Below are 22,976 nucleotides of genomic sequence, written 5' to 3' on the forward strand. Positions count from 1 at the left end.
CGCGTGAGCCTGCTGCTCCACGCTGGCCCATCATCTATCCTGTGCCATCCGCTGTCTAAGGCAGATACTGGGCGGCCAACTGAGTTCAGACCTGTGGCAGGCCCCTCCAGCTGCATTTTGAGACTGAGGGTACCCATGTTGCTGCGGCGGTCGCCATACTAGCTGTGAAAGCCTCCTGGCCCCAGCCCCCCAAAGTGGCTGTTAGGGCCTGAAGAGGCTGATCCCCACAAACTGGCAGGCAGAAGTTGGGGGAGTGGTGCAGCTGCTGTCAGCTCTGGGTTATTCAGAGGATGGATCAAACCCTCTGAGTCTCAGGGTGGGAGGAGAGTGAGGTGGCCGCATGCAAACAAGAGGAGTATATAGTCCCTGCTGCCCTACCCTGCGTGCACTGGAATAGTGTGGCTCGGGGCCTGTGTCGAGCTCAGTACTGGGGGCCGCGACTGGGAAGCAATCAAAGACCGGGTGTCTGCCCTTATTTCCTGGTAGTAGGGACATCAAGGGCACCTGGCTGGTTACTACCTGCCCGCTGTGGGCGAACGTTTGGCTGCCTACACTGATCTGCTGGTAAACATCGTGGAGGTGGTGTCGCCTTGGCAAGCACCAGCCCCCTGGGCAGCTGTGCTAGGCTCCAGCAGGCAGGTATCTGGAGCGGCACTGTGCTGGTAGGAGTTGGGTGACAGTCTAGCTGTTATTCTATGTGCGGTGAGGGGCATCTCATGGTCTACATTAAGGACTGGCGCAGGTCATTGCTTGGGGGAGAGGTGGCGGACTGGCTGATTGATTGACTTCCCCTACCTGCTGTTGTTGGTATCTAGGAGGCCTGACTACAGTCTGGCTGTGGGTCACTGATGGCGTGCACTTTCTGAAGGCCAGATTGCACAGAAGTATGGAAGGGATCACCATCCCCTGTCCCCCTGGGGGTAAAGCGCCGCTCACAGTGCAGACACTAGACTTTTTCATTCTGATTGTGATGCCCTGGGAGGCTCACAAACCACGCAGGAGGAGCCGGGGACCCCAATACTGCACTGCCTCTGCACAAGGGAATAGGTGGCATGACTTGCCCCCTAACCTTACACTAGACAAGATGCTGCGGTGAGGGGTGCTTGCTGGGGGTACTGCGCTGGTTCAGTGGTTCCAGTCCTGAACTTGAGAGGGAATAGTCTGCCTCTATGTGAATGCTTCGCTTCTGCCTATAACACAGGAATTGGCCTCCACTGCGCTGCATAGAAGGAAGCGAAGTGTATCTGCTTGTCTGGGAGCCTCCCACGTGGAGTCTTCAGTCCTGCATGCTGGCCTGCTGCTGCACATGGAACTCTCCTGGAGGTACTGTTGACTCCACCATGCTGAGGGGGTGTTTAGGAGCAAGGTGGGGGTGAGGACTTGTGCCATTGACAGACTTTGTGGAGTGCATTGCCTGGTTCTGCCTTCTTCAGCAGGGCCCCCTTGTTCCATGTGGATTTTTCTCTTTGTTGAAAGGGCATTTCACATATTTCCTAGCCTGCCTCAGTCACGCCTGGGGGTTGCTACTGTTTGTGCTACTGTGGACCTACTCATACCGCTCCTATGGGGAAGCCGAAGGCCAGACCGGCCGGCATGCAGCCTATCTAGGGGGAACATTCTCAACCCTCAACTGTGGAGATTAAGGGGCCTGAACCCCAGAAAAACCCTATATAGCTTCATCTGGATAAGGTACTTGCCACCACAGCAGACACTAAGAGCACCCTTCAATAGGATATTAGTGCAATGTCAGTGGACCTGGTCCTACTGAAGGCTGAGCACCATAAGTTGGCAAAGATTGAAACAACAGGACAGCAGCCAACGCATTTCATTCCCTTTGTAGGAACTTCATCAGGGCAGGAGATTTTCTGTATAAAACAGGTCCCACTTAAAATATCGAGGCGATGGTCAGCCCAACGATGCAGGCAGTGTAAGATCAGATTTTGTCCGGAACTTATGAATGTCCCTAAGCAGTGTCGGCACAATATTCCGACTGATATCGTTCTCTCTGTCAGATATCCGATGGATTTCTATATAATTAAAGGATCTAAGGAGTCCAGTCACGCAGATTTGTAACTGCGGTCAAGTGCCCACATGTACAGCAATGAAATTGTTATTGACGAATGTCATCCGCCCACTATCGTCAGAAACAGATGTAGTTCTTGGGGAGCCAAAGAGCAGTAGTATATAGCTACCAGCGAAATCCCAGGATGAATGAAGTCATAATCTACTCCAGTCGATACAATCAAAAAGAGCCTTGTGCAGCGGCAGCCATGAATAAGCCCAGGCAAGCAGTGAAAAAAAGCAACAGGGCCCATTTATGGTGGGCAATGGGAAATTGTTGATATTTCCAGACTTTATGGTTGCTGTCAAGGCCCAGCGGGCTTCCTTCTTAGAAGTTAAGAAGGATCTCCGAGATGTGGGCTTGCAGTACTCCTTGGTGTTTCCCACCAAACCCAGGATTATATTGGATGGTACAATGCACTTCTGTGATGGAACAAGTGTAGTATGGGAATGGTTGGAGGCTTATAGAGCTGGGTCATCACTTGCAGTGGGTTGGCCCAAAATTAGAGCACCTAGGCGCAAGCACAGGAAACATGCACAGGAGCCTCACGTGGCAAGTCTCTGAAGAAACCGTGCCCCAATCAGGTTGAACAGGAGGGGTGGCCACATTCCAGACTGTGGCTGAGATAGCTCTGACACAGAAAACCGATGCAGAGTCTGGTACCCCTTCAGAACCCAAGTCGGTTGTCTCAGAATCAGAGACTTCCCTGCTGGATGGGGAAGGCCTGCCTAAGGTGACCCTGCAGACAGTGAAGGACCTCATATGATGAGATGATACTAAAACTATGTTACACTGGTGGCAGTAGTTTAGAGGTAGAGTTCTTGCACTAGGGATAGTGAGTTGGTGGTTGTTTCTGCCTAAAAATGGCTACATAATTATGATTCTAATGTTTCTTTTGGGGCTGCAACTAAGGGGTATAGGGTGGAACATGTACCTGGACAATCATGTAGAATGGGATTGGTGCGGATGCGGGGGCCATAAACACTGCTTGATTGAATGCCAGACTCAAAACATACCCCAACCTTCATGTAATGGAATATACTGAAGATGGGTTCTGCCTCTAAATGCCATAATGTGCTCAGCTATTTGTGGCAGCGGGGAAACAGGTGGCTATGTTGCAGGAGACTCCTCTAACTGGAGGAAAGGTTGATTGATTGAGACATTGCTAGCAGGGCCAACTCTATGCTACATCCTATTCGGCCTATGCTGGGGGCACTTATGTGGATTAGGGCTGGGAAACATTTCAAGCTTATCCACTCCACCATCAACAAGGAAGGCTGTATGTTATGATTAGGGGTAAATTGTTGGGCAAGGATTTCACTTTAGGGAGTGTATATGCCCGACTCAGTACTAGGTGGCTTTTTTTCCAGGCCTTGTCGCCTCCTCTGGCACCCTTGGTGACGGACGACTTTTTATTGGAGTGTGATTTTAATTGAGTGACTGGTGTTATGCTTGAGCATTCTAACCCCCTTAGCCCTGGGCCCCGGTACGTAGAACTGCAGTGGGCCTTCAGGAATGGCTGGATCACTGCGACTTTGCAGATGTCTCGAGAATTCATCATGGGCAGGAACAAGATTACTCCTACTACTCACATGTCTATCACCTTCACACTAGATTAAATGTGTGTTTGCCTCAACATACTTAGTCATTATGTGGCTCATACCTTGTATTTGGGGTGTGCACTCTCCGAGCACAGCCTGCTGTAGCTGGGGTTTCAGCCGGTTGAGGAACGCCCGTAGAGCCATACTTGGTTGCTAAGCCTAATGTCCCTGGAGAATGCTTGTTTCCGGGAGTTTGTATGTGAGGCTATTACTGAGTACTTTGCTCATAATCAGGATTCTAAGTCTTGTGGTTTAGTCAAATGAAAGACCTTTAAATTGGTTGTGCATGGGCACCGTTTGGGATGGTCAATTGGAGTGCGAATGGAGCTGGAAGGGGAATTTCGGTCACAGATGGTAGGCTATACGAGTTGGACAATGCTCTGGAAACTGATGAGAATGCACTAGCACCACTCCGAGAAGCTCGGGAACAGTAAAATGCTACCCTAGAATGCCTGAGCTATCATGATTATAAAGGCTATATTGCTAGGGGACATGATGAGGAGGGTAGGCCCGGTGGGCTCTTAGCCTGGCTTATCAGACCTGAATCCTGTGTGGCACCCATTACCCAGATCCTGACGAGGGAGGGTACGCTACTGTACTCCACCAGAGCCATTAATACTACATTTCGGGAATACCATGAATCCCTTTACAAATGTCCAGAGCCTTCCCGCTAGGGATCCAGGTTGCTTTCCTGGGCCTTCAGCCATTGCGAGAGCCTGACTGTGAAGCTAGGGCGGCCCTGGGAGGTCCGGTGTCACCCTAGGAGATCCGGCTCACTATCAAAGAAATGGCCTAAGGCAAAACACTGAGCCCTGATGGACTGGCCGCGGAGGTTCTTGCTGTTTTTGCGGGAACCTTTGCCTGACAGATGGAGGCTCTTTATGCTGAGTTTCTGCAGCTGGGGGCTCTGCCTGTGTCCACCAGGGACGCAGTTGTGATTCCACTTCCAACGTCTATGGTGCAGGGATCTCATACATCCACATTCCAGCCTTTATCCATAACGAATATGGATTTTACATCCTTAGTAAGGTCTTGGCCCTTTGCCTGCTCCCCCATGTGTCTGCACTGATACATAGAAATCAAAATGGTTTTATCCCAGCATGGAGTACTTCTTCAAATCTGCGACAACTGTATCACGTCCTTTATCTCCCTCGAGGAGCAGCTTCGGCCAAGGGCTACACTCATGTCGGTGAAGCTTGAAAAGGCCTACGACTGCGATGGGACTTTTTGTCATGCACACAATGGATCTTGGAGAATGTTGGATTAACTGGGTTACGACTGTTGTACTCTATTCCTACCACATGGGTCAGAACAAGCACTACAATTTCACAGCAGTACAATGTCTTTAGGGAAACAGACAGGGATGTTCCCTGCCCCCCCTTCTATTTGCCTTGGTTAATTGGCTGTTGGCAGAGCTCTTTCCTCAGGAGCTGGTGAGCACCAGTGTGATGCTAGAGGGCAGGGAACATACTAGGACGAAGGCCCTGTGGGGCTGCAGCTGTGATGCATCTGCTGGAGAAATTTGCAACGCTTTCTGGCCTCCGGGTCAATAAGACCAAGGCCTGTCTCTTCCCCCTGACTCCTGACGCCTAGCGGCCGCTGGACGTCCCATAGGATTTGACTTTCAATATTTGGGCATGCAGGTGTTCCACTCGCTGAAGACCTATGGGAGGGTGACCCCTTTTGGCACTCTATTAAACTGCCTATTATGGCCTGCATTTCGGTGTCCAAGATGGTTATGCTACTGAAATTGCTTTCTTTTTTTAAATTAATCTCACACTCGTGGTATGGGGTTCTTGGTTTCAGTAGTTGGACACGGTCCTTAGGGAACTGATATGGGATGGTGGCCACAATAGGGTGTCCCTGGAGGTCTTCTGGAGCCCCCGGATGAGGTAGGTCTCGGCGACCCCAGACTTTGAGCTGTATTTTTTAGTGACACAGCTCCAGCGGGCCACTAAGTGGCTTGACAGGTTTCACCAAGAGAAGCTGAGTTCAGTGGTGTTGTCTCGGCACCAAGGAGCCCTGCTGGCGAAGCTGCTTTGTCAGGCTGTGGGGATCCCCAGTCCAGGTGTATTGTTAGCGGTGGCCTTGAAATTTTTTAGACGCTGTGTGCTAAAAACCTTGGGGACCCCCTTCGTGCCCCTGTATTACCGTTGGCAGGTCTCCCACATGGGACTCTCTTTCCTTCTTTACAGAGGTACAATTGTAGTTCCGGACAGAAGCTGTATAGGTGACGGTCAGGAACTGTTACCAGTTGGGCGCCCTGATCCCACTGGACGACTTTGTGGCCCAATGCAATTTTCCCCCGGGTCGATTTTTAACATATGAGGCACTGGTGAGAACCTTCAGGGAATTATGGTTCGGAGGCTGGAAGGAACCAGCGACACATGCAGTGCTGCAATTGTTTGTGTCCATGGGCACCGCACAGCAATCAGTAGAGTGGTTTTATAAGCCATTGTCTGAAATGGATCGGAAAGCCATGCTGGCACGTCGACGTCAGTGGGGGGTGATACTAGGACGTAAATGTATGGATCTTAAGTGGCACAAGTTCCTGGCGTACCCTAGAAGGTTCTCCAGGAATATGAGGCTGAAATGTGCTCAATTTAACTATGTGCAGAAGGATAGCAATGGCCTGGGAGTCTGTGGTGAAATTAGTGGGTGAGACCAGGGTGACGGATAATACTATGTGGTCCAGGACTGAGTAGAGGGCTCTACTTAGGGTGGACATCCAAGGCATGCGGAGACATCCGATAGCGGGGTTGTGAGCTGAAGTGTTGGTTTCTTTGGAACACCAGGAAGGAGACTCAGGGGAGAGCCCAGAAGGACAGATTGGACCAATTGATGGAGATGGGGATGACTCCTCTGAAGACTCTGATGAGAGAGTGAGCATACACTAGGAGAGATGGACAGTTGTACCACCTGGTTGGGACTTGATGCCCTTCTGGTTGTAGACCTGTTGGGTGCACGTCTTCATGCCCCCACCCCCCCCCCCCACACACACAAACACACACTTGATGTCTGCCTACTGTTCCCGCAGTCGGGCCCCCCATCCGTGGAGGCCAATAAGTGGCCTCATGCCCTCCCCCTTTCTGATACTGTGACTTCTTCGTATTAACCAGACTGTGCGACCCTTGAAACAATGTAGTTGGCTTTTTGATTTCTACGTTTTTATTCATGGGCCTCTACGAATCACCTTTATCCTGCTTTCGAAGAATAGTTTGTGTGATACTGGGCTTTGAGCTAGACAGACATATTTTTTGAGGTACTGTACAATTGTCGGGCTGGCCAGATTCTAGATGGGACACTCCAGAGAAGGAGATGGAATGCTGAGCTTTGTGTATTACATGTGCGTTGTGCTGCACTGCTCTGCCTTGCTTACGGTAAGGACTACTATGTTGTTGATTCATATCATTGTCACACGGGGTTACGTCCATTGCATCTGTGTGGATAAATACTTTTGTATCATTTCTGAATTCCACTGGATTGCCGAGCTCCTCTTGTTTTTTTCATGCATGTCGACATGTCTTCATTTCTGTGAAGAGTACACTATTATGGCAATAAATAAATGTTTAAGCAAAAACATTGCATAGCATTTCAACATTAACAAAACTTTTTTTTTCCCAATTGGGCTTTGAACCTATTGAAAGAAACGACATGTAATAACATAACAATGACCAAAAACTGCCCACATCCTATATACATAAGTACTTATGTTTTGACTTTCTGCTCTACTATACTCGTGTACTCCTCAAATACAAATATAACTATAAACTAGTGCTTAGCAATATGACCAGTTCATCTAACTGGAGACTGAGTGCCTCTAGACTATGTGTAAAGGAATCCTTTCGGAAAATATATCATTCTTAAACAGTGCAGTTCCTTTGGGGGATAATTTGATTTACTGTAGTGAGGCAAAAAGGTTTTTCACCACTTCATTTCAGAACACTTATATAGCTCGCTTTTGTTTTCAAACAAGATTAATCTCTTCCGGCTAATTTGGTCAGGTTATATTTAAAACTATCAAGGCTATCCACTTCCACTTTGAAAAGTAAAACATTTGTTTTTGCATCTATCACACTTGCAGAATTAAAAGCATTTTATATTTATTTCTTATTTGACTTGGACACCTAGGTTTCTCTGCCCTAGTTCAATCAATTTAATTTGTAATGGCAATACCGCGATAAGGGAATCTATAAGTAACACATCACTTCCCATAAAATACATTTTGCCAGATGAATGAAAAATTTCCTAGCCTTTGTAACGGAAAGTCTGAATTCTATTAAGGATGTGGAAGTGAGGATTATGCTCTATTTTCTATATTTATACTCTAGCAGACTTTAACATACTCATATAAAACTCCCTTTCCCAGTGAACCACACGAAAGGAACTACAAAACTTTAAACCAATGAACAGTCTTTCTTGTCCCTCATAACAAGCGTCTCCCAGTGTCACTTCCTCTTTTTTTCCTGTGACACAAGATGTCCCAAATGATTTCTTTATTCTCCCTTAGTCGATTCAGAACCTGAAAAATAAAAAATATTTTGAGGATAGCATCCCAAAAATATTATTTCCAGTCAAGAGAAGAACAGAAAATATCAACCAGAATTATACAGTTGTTGGCTTCATTATCATAGTAGAACGCAGAATGGCAACAAAACTCTAGATCGAAACAATAACCAACAAAACCTTATTCTTCTACCTTATGTGGAAGTTACTTATTAGTAAAAACCTATTACATTACTTTCTCCCAAAAGAAGGGTGGTAAGTGTCGTTTGAAACCTTGGGTGGGAATAATCCTCTCCTCTGTGTCCTTAATGGAACTGAAACTTTCTGTTACCAGCAATGTTCCCTCTAATTGTTGTCCTCTGTGTGCGGCAGAGTAAGGTCTCTGTAGCTGCAGCCAAGGCTATGTGCGCCAACAACCCAACCGCGCTTGTAGAACAGGGCTTTAAGTGTGATGAAAAAACTGGGTGTCTCTCAAAGGGGCGTGACTGATGCAATTAAGGGTGTGGCTTAAAAGCAATTAAGCTAAAAATCTGAGCTTAGCATAGTGTGCCACCCGACTATTTTGCTTCTTCTGTCATTGCATCCAGATATTTAATACAAGTAACATTACACCTACAAAAAGCCAGGACTATTAGCGTTGTCAACGGTTGTTTGTGGCATAAAGTTGTATATAATATTGAAAATGCTTCTGCTCTTGTGGTAGAGGTTGTGGCTTAATGCTCGAGCTGCCGACTTAGGAGATGGATTTTGAGTCTCGGGTCAGATTAACATCCTGTGATTCTATGTAAATCAATTAATCTCCCCATGAATACAAATAATTAAATAGATCATGTAAATTGCTCCAATATCTTTGGGTTGAGTTAGCACTATATAAAACTTGTTGCATTTCTTTTCTAAATACAGGGCTGATAGTTTGCCTTTTGAAAGAATTCATGTTAAATGCAGCCCATGATGGATGCTGTGATCAGGGGAGCAACTAGACCCAAACTTCAGGGGGGCTAACACTCCCAGCCAAGGCTGGCTCTAACACTGGTCACACACTGTACAACAGTGACACACCTTTTCCCATTTCCTCCTACTCCATGAATTCGCTCATCACCACTCACCAACAATGCACCTCATCTCTCTGTAGCACCTTTCTGATAAACATTTCATTTTTTAATATCGCTACTCCTAGTTTCCTCACACTCAGTTCTGTGATCTGCATGGCACACATTTTTTGTAGCAGGCACATTAACACTCTGCACTGTGTGGGTCCACGGAGAGGGTGAGAGCCGCTTCGGGGGGGTCCCTCGCTGAACACAACACATGAGGCAGCATGTGGAGATAGTTGCACAATAAGTGCCCAGGTCTGCCCTGCCAGCAGATTTTTGCCACTCTACTTTTCAACAAAAACTCTGCCTACCTCTGCGAAGCTGAGTTTAGCGCTGTCTACCCCTTTTCTATGCCTACGATATTTTGGATGTATTTTACATTGACCACTAGAGAGAGCACCCAGATGGTAGAAACAATATCCATTGCGTGGTTTTCAGAAGGACACAGCAGAGCTGCAATGAATGCATTTAGCTGCAGGGTGAGTGACTAAGTGGAGATTACTTCATGTCTCTGAAGTCTTAGCTGTTTCTGAGTAGCCAGTAGGCTGCTGTCTGGCTAGCTGTGTGCCCGCTCAGCTGCCAGGGTTAATTTTCCTATCATGTATTATTTATACAGCTGTGAGGAGCTGATTGAGAAGCCGCTTGTGTGGAAGGATCGAGGGAGGGTGTTAATGAGAACATAGTCGACCGCTGTCAACCACTGACCATCCTGTCGCCAGGACCCTCGTGATCTAGTAAACTAATGAGGCACCAGCAAGAGGTTATTCTGCACAGCATCACTGTGTGCTGAAAGGGTAAACTTGTGTTTGGTCTTGAAGTAGCCATGTAGTACAGGTTTGAAATGGTGTGAAAACTGTGCCGCTTACCATAAACCCACCTTATTCCTCCTCCACCCACCCCCAGGGACTAATGTACTTGCAGGGGGTTCTCAATCAAAGTCTCATTGTGTGCTGGAGGGGTTAACTCTTACACGAAGGGTCTGAGAAAGCAGTGCTTTGCAACAATGGTCACTATTAACCACAGACCATCTTATCACCAGGCCACCTGGGATTGTAATAACTATTCATGCACCGGCTGCAGTTTCCCCAGCCCATCAGACATGTCAGAAGAGTAGGAGCATATCCGTGGAAATATTGAAGTCTTGTTTATGTGGAACTGTGTGCCAACCATCATAAAGCACTAATCAGCCTAGTAGCCAGCTGCCCCCAGAGGTTTAATGAACTAGTGATGCTCAAGTGATGCAAGTCTAGACTCACTGTGCTGTTGTCGGGGCTAAATGTTGTCAGATAGGGAGAGGAAGATGGCAGTGCACTGCACACTTGTGTGGAAATAGATGGGGTATTTGTGTGGAAACTAGTGCCCTTGCCTTTTGCGGCCCGTGTCTCACCCTGCTGTACAGAGTTTAGCTGTTATGCGGAGGTTATCTGCTGTTCTAAAAGAACCAGGGCGCCAGTCATGCTCTGCAGACTTTTTGGGAAACAGAGGTAGTGAAAACTAGGGCTCTGGTATTGGGTTACACTTGCCTCGCTCTAGTGTGAAAGGGTTAGCTGCTGCGGTGAGTCTAGCTTTTGTGCAGGGTTTAGTTGCTGTGCTAAAGAGAGAAGGGCACTAGTTGTGCTCGGTGGACTTTTGTGGAAAAACAGGTGGTGAAAACTAGTGCTCGGTCTTGCACTGTACCTCTCTCCCTCTGCTGAGCAGGTTTTAGCTGCTGTGCTAATGGGACCAGGTTGCTAACAGCGCTCTGTAGGCTAGTGTGGAAACAGAGGTAGTGAAAAGTAGTGTTCCGGCCTTTCGCTGTATCTGCCCCACTCTGCTATTTAGTGTATGGGATAGCAGCTGTGCAGGAGTTAGCTGCTATGCTACGGAGGCCAGTGCACCAATCATTCTCTGCAGACTTGTGTGGAAACAGAGGTAGTGAAAAGTAGTGCTCCGGCCTTTCGCTGTACCTGCCTCACTCTGCTATGTAGTGTATGGGACAGCTGCTGTGCAGGAGTTAGCTGCTAGGCTAAGGAGGCCAGGGCACCAATCATTCTCTGCAGACTTGTGTGGAAACAGAGTTTGTGAAACCTAGTGCTCAGCCTTGTACTCCACCTACGCAGGAGTTAGTTGCTGTGCTATGGGGACCAGGCCGCTAGTCGTGCTCACAGACGTGCGTGGAAATAATGAAGGATTTCTTGTGTGTCAAAAGAGAGGTGCCCAATAACCAACCACTGACCTCCTTATCCCAGCCTTTCCAGTGAACTAGAGTAGCACATACATGTTGTGCTACCGAAGGGGTTAACGATTGAAGCGCTTTTAGCCCTATGGGCATTGCAGCAAGTTTAAAAGCATAACGTGTGTTTCAGGATCCAGGATCATCTGAAAGTACACGTTCATGCTTTTAAACTTGCTGCATTTCTTTTCTTAATGCAGCGCAACTGTGGGGCTGATTGTAGGCCTTTTGATAGTATTTATGTTGATCACAGCACCCATCAAGGGCTGCATTTAAAATAAATACTTTCAAAAGGCAAACAATCAGCCCCACAGCTGCGCTCTATTTAGAAAAGAAAAGCAGCAAGTTTAAAAGCACGAACAAGTGCTTTCAGATACTTGTTTGTAGACTTGCTGCATTTAGTTCACTGACATGGGATCTCAAGTTGACAGTGTGGGTGCATAATGGTAAAGTACCAAGACGAAAATTGACGTACAAGGTTTTTGCTGGTGGGAGTTCAATTGAACCATATACTCCTATAATAAAACATATTTTACTGAAAATAATATCTGAATTGAAATACAGCCAAAAGTAATGTTTGTGACGTAGGAGCATCAAGAAATACACCAAAAATATCAAGAAAACTAAACAAAAGTGAACAATCCATCTAGAACCGCTCAGACTAGTTCTTCATGCAGCAACACGCTTCGTTTCAGAACCCAAGAAATGTGATCACATCACTCCTATTCTACGTTCCCTTCTATGGCTTTCTACAGATGCAAGATACCAATTTAAAACAGCCTGCATCACGCACAAAGCTCTACACTTGGTTACCAGTGCTAAGAAATTCTTTCATTCTGTTTCAGGACAGGAGGTGAGGTTTATGCTCGTTCAAAGCTTGTCCACCACCAAGGACGTCATATCCAAGACAGGCTTAAAGTAAAACCTCTTAAACATGGAGTACGATGACCAATCGGCTGCATTAAGGATATCCTGCAGCCGGGCACCCAGAGTGAATGTCTTTGAGGCCATAGCACCTTTCACCGAGTGAGCATCAAATTGTGACTCATTAAGGATAGCTTCTTGTGTGACCCATCGGACCCATCGGGCAATAGTCAGAGAAAAGATAGCTTTGAAAGTTTTCTTGAGGAATATTAACAGTTGTCTCTCCCCAGGAGGACGAAATTCTTCTCTCATACTCTCATAGGCCGAGAAGCACCTCACCCCACACAGCGTTGGTGATCTATCAAACACCAGGTACTAGACCACTCAGGAATTAGATTTTGTTCAGTGCAAAATGTGGAATGTCACTCCTTCCAGCGTGAAACTCTGCCCGTAATATCAAGAGCTCGGAAATCCGAGACTGTACTGCAGGGAATCAAGCATAGCAACATGGTAAGTTTCCCAGAGATCACTTTGCCAGATAAAAATTAATTTCTCTGCAAGTATTTGAAAAGATTTAGGACTCGATAGACATCCCACAAAGATATATCTAGGCTCTGGTGGTAACGCAAGACGGATTCCTCTCATCACCTTGCATACAACAGATGTTCACCTACATGATAATCTTGTATCAGGATATGTCCTGCTGAAATGCAAAAACAACAGTTGATGGACAGAATGAACAATGTCACATATTCACCCCAGTACAGAGATCTGGGCCTAAATCCATCGTTTTATTGCACTCCACACCACCCCAGTTTAGACATGGCCATATGCAAATCAGCCTTGACCCTGTGCCTCATGGGAACAGTCCAGCCCGAACTGCCAAGCCATGTCGTCCCTGGACCGGAATCAAGCATCCTAGGACCGGTTTCTGGCTATCAGCCGTCATCAGCTAGGATAGCTTAACTCCAGTGGTGTGGAGAGCAAGGGACTCACGTCTGAGCATACCCATCCCACTCGGGGTGACAAATGCAAAAACAACAGTTGATGGACAGAATACAGAACAATGTCATACATTCACCCCAGTACAGAGATCTGGGCCTAAATCCATATTTTTTTTGCACTCCACACCACCATGACCTAAAAGTATTCACAGTCCTATAGGTCAAGTAATTCCCGAGATGTCAGGAAGTTCATAGCCTGGACAAAGTCGGACCACACACTCAACAATAAATTAAACACTGCAAGCAATAATACATTTACACAGTGTTAACCAAGAATCATAAAAGCATTCAAATAAATATATAACAATATTAAGTTTAAAACGAAACAAATAGAATTAAAAAAAATCCATATAAATAAAAAGACGTACACATATTCTTTCTGTCAGTAAAATATCTATCACAGCTTCCTCCACCTGATAACAGCCCATAATAAATTCAGACACAACACGTGTACAGATTTGGAAGAGTTTGCAAACAGATAAAAGCTGGTCGACTTTGCACAAATCTTAGGGGCTTATAAGGGGCCTAATTAGGCAATTCCTCAAATCTGAGTAGTACTTACAGAAAAATAAGATGTGCATGGTACTCTGCATAGATACATTGTTACAATGGCATTTCATTAGTTCATATGACCAGTTATTTGTGTTGGGAAAGCTGGTTAAGCGTGGAAAATGTCCAACCGGAATCGTGTCAGAAAAAAATCTATGCTGAGTGTTGTATACTTTTTATAAATAAGGTTGCATTCCATGAGTAGGCAGAATCAGTTACTTCTTCGGAACAGAAGGTTTAGTAATTTCAGAAGAGAACCTCAGTTCCTCAAGTAATTATTTGAAATTCAGCTTTTTTTTGTGTTCAAGTCATTTTTATTGAAGAAAGAAGAAACAGAACAAAATGAAAGAAAGGGGGCGTCCAAATCACAACACAGGAAATACAAATGATACATTGCATTAGATTAGATTAGATTATGGCTAACCTTAATATCACATTACATTACATACTTGATATAGCTTGAATAGGACTCAATTCGTTGTAAATACAATCTTCAGCCTCAAAATGATTCAACCTGAATACAGAAAATATAACGTGCATGGACTAAAAGAAATACGTAAGACATACAAATGTATAAATGAATTGAAATAAGTTGTCTAAATAACTGAAATAAAGAAATACAGAGGAAACACATGTCTGTGGCCTAGTACCAATTGTCGCGATTAACCTACATCCAGATGATTAACAGTATCATATTGCTAGTGATTAATGTAATATTATGTGGGAGAAACAAGTATTCTAGTGTATTCCTAGTACATGGACGGTTTGCTATACCTGCTTGGAAGAAAGAAACCAGTGCATTCTCTACGGAGGATCAAACGAGATTGAAGAGGCATCAAGGGATTTCCAAAGTTTCTTATTGGAAGCGCGCCAGGGGGAGGAATGTAAAGCACTGTTATCAACCCCTCTAATGCACGACACCCAGTCCTTCCACATTTTAAAGGAGACCTCTGTGGTGTTCTTCCATTTGCACAAAATGACTTTGCACGCTAGGGTGAGTAATAGATCTAGCAGCTGTCGATCATATTCCTTAATCACTGCCGGGTCGATGGCGCCTAGAATGACATAAATAAACTCTCTCTTAGGTTTGATCTTAAAGATATGTTCAATGCAGTCAAAGACACTATTCCAGTATTTTCTTAGGGAGGGACAATGAAAAAACATATGTGGTAGGTCCCCTTCAGTCTGGTCACAGTTCCGGCAGTTAGGGCTATCCCTTAGGTTAAGTTTAAATAGTTTTTGGGGGGTCCAGAATACCCTATTAAGCAGCATATATTTGGTTTGGGAAAGGATCAGAGACACTTTAATACTATTCAAAATCTCTGCGTGGTCAAAATACTCAGGATGGCCGATGTCCGACAAAAAATGTTTTACGAACTTAAGCCAAGGAATTTTAATAGCAGACACTGATCTAAGACAGGCCTTTTCAATGGCGCGATTAAGCTCTGTGTGCTCAGATGACCAAATCTTATGCCAAAGCAGAACACCAGAGTCACTTAATGAGTATGTTAATAGTAGTCAGGGATTGTTTAGTGTGCCAGGAAGGTGACCTGGGAGATAAAGCAGGGGTTCCACCTAAATCCTGAGTCATCTAAAAGCTGACTTCCTGGGCTTTTTAAATTTTTATGTGTGAGGTGCAGGAGAACTCTCTGACCTGCACACTTTTCCAGATACATTCAGGAAGTGCTGGGACTGATTGTCTATGGCATTAATAAATGCTTCCATTGATTTTTCTTGACAATAAAAGCAAGAGAGGGCTAACAACAACCATTGCTACACTTTCATATTATTCATAACCAATGCACATACTCCCAAATCAAAGCTCGGACAACAAATTAGAGAGATTTGGGGTGTAGCAATAGGGATGCAGGGCACAAGTGCACTTGCACTAAGGCATAGAGGTGGTTATTAAGAAGGAGAAGACATTTTGGTATTCAAACTCTGTCGCAATTGTGGTGTAGGTGCAGGGGTTACAATAAAAAAATACACAAGTTTTAGCTCTAGTTGAGGTTTAGCAGCAGGATACCCAGTTGGAGGAAGAAGAACACAGAAGCTTAGCAAAATAATTCAAGTGTGGTTGCAAAGGATTCAGTAAGGATTCAGAGGCACTGACAGCAAGTAATTACTACCAGCAGCAGGAGAATGTGGATCGATATTAAGGACCAGATGTAGATAGGTTTGGCTTTGCGATTACCAAATAGCGAACATTTGTGATTCGCTATTTGGAAATTGCAAACACCCATGTACTAGTGTTTATGACACAATTTGCTATTCCCAGTGGGTCGCAAATAGACCTACCAAATTAATATTAATATTCATGAGGTAGGTCTCGGTTTGCGACCCGTTGCGAATCCCTAAACTCACAGGGATTGTGGCCTGCTGGGGTCAGCATACCCCCATGTCTTTGATTGCTTTTAAAAAAAGTTAGATGTTTCTTTTTCCACAGAACTTGATCCCTAATTAGAAACATTCATTTATGTCCTTCTTTTGACTTCCCTGCAGCTTGACCCCGACAATACCGGCTTCATCGGAGCAGACACCTTTGCCAGCCTAGTCCACAACCATGAGCTGCCCCTGGACCCTGCCAAGCTGGAGATGCTCTTTGCACTGGCGCAGAACAATGATGATGGGCAGATTTGTTATCAGGAGCTGGTTGACCTGGTCAGTAACGTGAGTACTCCTGCATGTGCTACCACCTTAAGTCGCCCTAGCCTTACGTCATTTTGTTATAATATACAAAAACTGTCTAATACAATCATATCCCTGCTGTTGAGGTTATCTGCTATAAATGCCAATGATGGTGCCACTGTCGCAACCACTTAAGTGTCTCAAAAAGTGCAATAAGATGCAGTTTGAGATATAAATAAGAGAATATGTTTCAATGGAGAATGCGAGCAAAATGAGCATTGTACCTCAAATGAGGGTCATCTGTGGACTTTGTTAGCGAGTAGTCAAGGGTCAGCTTCTAGAGAGATCTGGCCTCACAGTTGCAGTGTGTCAGGAAGGTGTCCTTCAACATCCAGATGGCCTTCCAGGCACACTCTGCATAACCCACCTATTGTTTGTCCTCTTGGGACTCTGCTCAGCTTCATAAAGGGGCAGAGGGAACTAGACAGTCCTGATTAAAAACATCAGGAGGTGTTTTTAATATGAGTAGCATATTAAAATGTACTTCCAAAGCAAGGCTGTAAGGACATCAAGCTAAAGGAAGAGGAGGCATGATTAAATACCACCTAGTAGGATTGTGCTAAAGGTACGTTTTGGAGTCATGTGAGCCTGAACATCTATGTATTGTGAGAGATTCCAGAAACTTTACTATTCAAAATTGCTTCCTAATAGACTTTCCAGAAATCTAGGGGCTGTGACCACAGAATATGAAATACAGCAAACTGGTCTTCCTGAGTGGACTTTTTCTCCCCCTATTTTACTTTATGTTTAGACTGGACAATCCCTACAACCTTTTGTGCTATTAAATAACCAAAAGGTTGCATGCAGCACACTACTAAACTCTCAAATAAATAAACACATAAAGATTTTAAGAGTCAGATATACAGGTAACTCACCAGTATAAAACCATTTTACCAACCGACCATACATTCATATTCCTCCTCTTCCCCCATATCCCCCTCCCCCCCGGAGGTCCGCTACACGTAACTTCCATATCCGTTCTAAATTTAACGTTTGGCAGAGGCAGGCAGTCAATGTACAACGCTGGTCCTGGGATGGCTGATGTCCAGTTATATTGCTGGGCATCACAAATGGTGGTCATTAACGATTGGTTAAGTGGGGCTTGGGACGACCCAGCCTAACGGATGGAACTCTCTCACCTGGGCTTGGACGCTGTTGTGGAGTTGCTGTATGGCGAGCCTGTATCCCATCACTCTCCGTGCCTAACCGTAGTGGATATCAGGGTGTGGCTAGTGGCCCAGCACTTTACAAGATGGGACAAAACTATCACACAGCTTACTCCCCTGTGGACCTGGCACTGGCTACAGCACACAGGGTTTTAAGGGGTCAGACAACATAGGGCTCACCACCCTCGGAAGCATCTGGTGTGACTAGTACCTGCAGCTGCTCCAGGCCCTATCCTACCATCCAAGATTCCACCACCTGCCCCGAATTCACCCACTCAAGGCTAAGATGCTTTTGGGTCAGCTCAGCAAAAAAGGCAATCGCATATATGTACCCTACACTAGTATTAACGCCCAGAAGAGTCCCTTCCCTTCAAATTGAAGTAGGAGGAGTGGGTGGCCCCTTGGAGGATGTGGACTGGCAGGATGCACAAGCAATGTGTCTTGAAGGGTTGTCATCTCCTCCAGGCTGCAGTTAACCCAGCTGTACTACTTACATGCCTCCTATCCCACACCCCGACGATTGTGGCTCAAGGGGGCTCTCTCCAACCTCCATCCTTTCACTGCTCCGACCTAAACCCAGACTTCTTCCATGTGAACTGGTCCTGTCCCCGGCTGTGGGGGTTCTGGCATGGGATTGAAGAGAGCCTGTCCGAGTTCTAGACAAAGAGGTGGCCTTGACTCTGAGAATCACCCTACTGGGTATCCTAGAGGACTTAAGAGGCCCCATTGCTGAGTGAATATTCGTGGGTGTGGCTACACAGGTAGCGAAGAGAGCCATTGCTCATAGGCAGAAACACCTCACACCCCCACCCTTGTTGAGTGGCGGGCAGGTGTGAACTGGTGAGCATGATGGAGCGGCCTGTTTATCAGGCACGGGGTTGCCTTCAGAAGCATATTAAGATTTGGGGGAAGTGGTGTGTATACTTTGGAATTGAGACTTCCGCGGGGTGAGGATGCTCCCACATATTATCCTGCTGTTGGTGCATTCAAGGATCATCTATGTACTAAACCAAAACGGTCTTCTTCTTGTGTTCTGTTCGTTTGCTAAACTGAAATCAATAAAAATTGTGTTATACACAAATGGGGTATCCAGAGCCCAAATCACAGCTATTTTATCACCCATGATTGTCTCCTAGCCTGAGCCCCATGTGTAAGACCCAAAATGACTTTCATCAGAATAGGACAAACATGGTGTGACGATTGTGGAGCCATCCGATTAAACAGTGTATCATTAAAGACCCTTCAGAGTCTAAATAGAGGAAGACGTCTTGCCCTTCAGCACTGGCTCAAGTTCAATTGATCATCAAAGGACAAATCCAGGTAGTTTGATTAGCTGACACACTCAAACTGATCTTTCATGTAATATGAAAATCTATATATCTCCACCTTTATAACATAATATTAGAGTCCCTCAATTACTCTGAATATTGTTCAAATAATAGAATGTTGTCAATTTGTCAAAGGCCTTTTGATACCTGACTGATACATGGTCCATTACAGCTAAATCATTGCCATACATTAATGTAGGAATTGATTCTCACCCGGGTTAAGGTGCAAAGGAATGTGCCTCAGTCAATATATCAGAGAAGTCATTATTATAGAGATCAAACAGCAAAGGATGTCCTCCCTTGACAAGTATCGGAGTTTTTACGCTGTCTGTCATCCCACCTGTGTGAACAACGCGCATATATCTCAGGTATTGTGTATGGAGCCTTGATTGAAAGAATCAGTCAGGGTATTCCCTATTTGGCCATTTGTTTCGCAGAAGCCATTCGTTAATGTGATATGAATCTGCTGGCACTAAAACAGAGCGCATCAGAAAGCTGCGGACTGCAGCAGATATTTATTTGATTTGATGGCATCCATGGATTAACTTACTAGAGTGTGGCCATCCTGTGTTCATTAATAATCGCCACAGATTTTACCGGTTATGATCAATCTCAGCGAATAGTTAGTAGACCCCAGACTGTCTTCAGTGTTAAAGATTGGCAAGTAGTCACTTCCCTCCAAGAATAGGGGATAATATTTAGAGATTTATGCATTGTTTCATAGCAAGCTCATTTCGTGATCATCATCATATTCCTTTATTTCGGCTCGCAAAAAAAACCTAAGAGACAACAGCCATACAATCATATACAAATAAAATGCATATATACAATTGCATATAGTTCGTTGAAAAATGATACAATCGTAAAAAAAAAATAAGAATGAGATTCAACAATCTCGACTCTGATGTCTTAAAATCTCGCGGCAATGCTCAAAGAAAACCATTGTCATTTCTTAACCATAAGTTTTCTTAGACCTCACATGGAATATTGCTGATAGCAATTGAAAAAATAACCGGGCCACTGGTATTTGTTCTACATACTCTCAGTGCTGTATGGTGATCCCTAAAGCACATCAGTTTACAGAGTGGTTTAGTCCAATGGAGACGTTGGTTTTTATGGGGCATTCAGAGGAATAAAACACGATGGACTCTACGTCTGCGCATCCCAATGGACACGTATTAAATCTAGCTGTCTCGTTTTTCCATAGACAAGTGAAAGTTGTTAATGGTAAGGTCCCCAGTCTGACCCTGATATGGAGTGCTCTTGCAAAAGGTTTAGTTACCATGTCTAAGTATATGTCAAACTCAAAAGCACATTTAAATGATAAAAAAGCATCTGTTAAACTACCCGAGGTTATCCTTGAAATTTTTCCTCCCAACACAAGATTCCAATAGGCCGATTTGAGTTTTTCAATAGCATTGCATGGGAGCTGTAGGGGGTATGACCAAAAATCCCCTGAACTTAGCTTGAATAACCAACTCTTTAAATGGGAACACCAAGGGATCCTGTCAGCACACAAGCCTTCCAGCGAACCTCTGAGCCATTCACTGTAGGGCTCTAGCTCCTCTGTTGCCCACACTCTTAACCAAAATTGTATAGTTCTCAGAGCATCAATATCGGAAATGGATCTCACATTTAGGCCCATGAGGCTGGGAAGTATGGGAGTACTTTGGAGAAATTTGGTAATGTCTTGAGAAAAGTATTCTCTGTATTCTACCGGATATCCAAATTGCAATGGCCCCATAAGTCTGCCCTATAAAGGGCCACCACACAGGCTTGGCTTCTATAGATTGCTATGGGACGGGAATTATGGAAGGAAGGTACCCTGTTTGGAAACCTTATCATAGAACCGGTTTCATAGCAAGCTATTAATATGCAACCTTACCAAAAATCAGCTTGGGCAAATTATGTCCAGACTTGCAGACGTAGAGCGCCCAATTCCACCAATTTTCTCTGACTAATTGACTAGAGTGTTTCCAAAATTATACTTGTACAGAAATCCTTAATTTGCATAAGTCCAGTAAATATTCCTTTTAATCTTTATTAATAATTATTCATTAATTCCATTAGAGGCCTCATTAGCCTGTAGAATAATTATATTGCCCTTTGACTAATTAAATGCCAATTTTTTACATTGCGTGTATTTTTTTGCTTTCATACCTTCTTTAAATTCCTTCTGGACATTCTTATGAGAGTTTGGCTTCTGTCCTCAGTCATGCATCTACTCTAAATAACACCATCATTCCCATCCACTTATGTACGATTTCCGAGGACGTGTATCCAATTAGTTTTCTCAAAAAATCCCTTTTGAGCATTTCAGTGCTTCAGCAGTTAACCTTTTTACTAATGAGCCACATATTATAATGTTTTCAGCAACTGCTGCTACATTATTCAACTTCTCATTCCTGTAGATATGAATATGTGGGCTAGCTTATCACAGGAGGGGAGCACAGTATTACACTGTTCCTTCCGGTTAGACGTTTGTGCTTATTTACAAACTAATTCTGTGGATAACAATCCAGCAAAGCCTGTGTCAATGCCAGGATTGCAAATGACACACCTTGAATGGCCCATGCCTCCTGTATTCACTCATCAATCATGTCATGCTCCTGCCAGTCTGCATGTTGCTGTGGAAGCAGTCTGCAGTAGTACATGCAAGAGAATGAGATGGTCCAAAAGCTCTTTACTGAAGGGAGGAGAAACTCCATCCACACCAGCCTTGCTTCACAGAGCCACCTGTCACTGTCAGCCATCAAGCCACAACATTCCAACCAGCCCATTTAGAACATACCACCAACACCATAGGACATCACATAGGGCGACACCAAAACAATAATAACAAGAACACCAATACCATGCATATCCCAGATTACAATTCCCAAATAGCTGGATAGTAGATTGGCAAATGTTCCGACATACATTTCACTTGTTTCTCACATTCTGTAATAACTCTTCATCATTCGATTTATCATATGGAATGTAAAACATGTCCAACAATGTTTTTGATAAATCATTGTGCGCGCCTGATTTAAGATTGATCTTTGCTAACAGGACATTCTGTCTGTGAGACTGAACTTGCTCCAGTAAGCAACTTAAAGTGCCTTCTGCTGTAACCTGCAGGCAGCCACTGTGAGGCCCCTGCCTCCCCTTAACAGCAGGCCAAACAGGTCGTTTCGTCCTACTGAATGACTGTGTGTCCTGTAGAGTTATGAAATCACTTTGAAAGAAAGATATAAGGGCTCAGCTTGTGAGAACACATGGACGACAAGCAATATTCATTGGCAAGTGAGTGGGCTAGTCGTCTGCATACTAGATCTGCGGTAGAATACTGTTGAGGGTGCTTTTTGGTGCTATTATCAACAAGAAATTACTTTAACCTTCTACTCAGACCTAAAGATCAATTGTGCTCAGATTATTACACTTACATCTCCCACAAACTCATTGGAGCACATGCATCATTGGTTTTTGCATTCGCAAACGGTGCGAATCGCAAAATTCGGCCATTTGCGAATGCAAATCCAATTTTTTTTTTCAGAACAAAATTTTATTGGTTTTCAGAAATAGACAGAATACAGGAAATAATGCACCGCTCCCGGAAAAGAATCAGAGATGCAGCACGTTCATTAGGTAATCACGTTTAGATATATTCTGTCAACATTCCCCCCCCCGCTGCCCCACCCGGTACCCTCCCAAAACCCCGCACGATGTAAACATTGTCTATCAAGAGAAGTGTAGCCAGTAAAAGAGCTGTGTGTGCGCCCCTTCATCCAGAGACAGGCAGGACTTGTGCAATGTCAGTGTCTCGAGGCACCGGGGGGTCCAGCAGTAGGCCCCGGTAGTCCGCCCACCTTTTCCAGATCCTAAAATGTTTCGTAGGACACCCCCTGGCCTCAAATATTGGG

General features: G+C 44.8%; 1 protein-coding gene across 1 annotated transcript in view; it reads left to right on the plus strand.

Annotated features, from left to right (window-relative positions):
• Positions 1-22,976, plus strand: part of RHBDL1 (rhomboid like 1) — a 533,195-nt gene that overhangs the window by 90,264 nt on the left and 419,955 nt on the right. The window contains exon 2 of the mRNA XM_078664288.1: positions 16,395-16,553. Coding sequence (XP_078520414.1) covers positions 16,395-16,553 — 159 coding nt within the window. The remainder of the gene's footprint in view (positions 1-16,394; positions 16,554-22,976) is intronic.

The sequence above is a fragment of the Lissotriton helveticus genome, chromosome 10, assembly GCF_964261635.1.
Source record: "Lissotriton helveticus chromosome 10, aLisHel1.1, whole genome shotgun sequence".
In the NCBI taxonomy this organism is placed as follows: domain Eukaryota; kingdom Metazoa; phylum Chordata; class Amphibia; order Caudata; family Salamandridae; genus Lissotriton; species Lissotriton helveticus.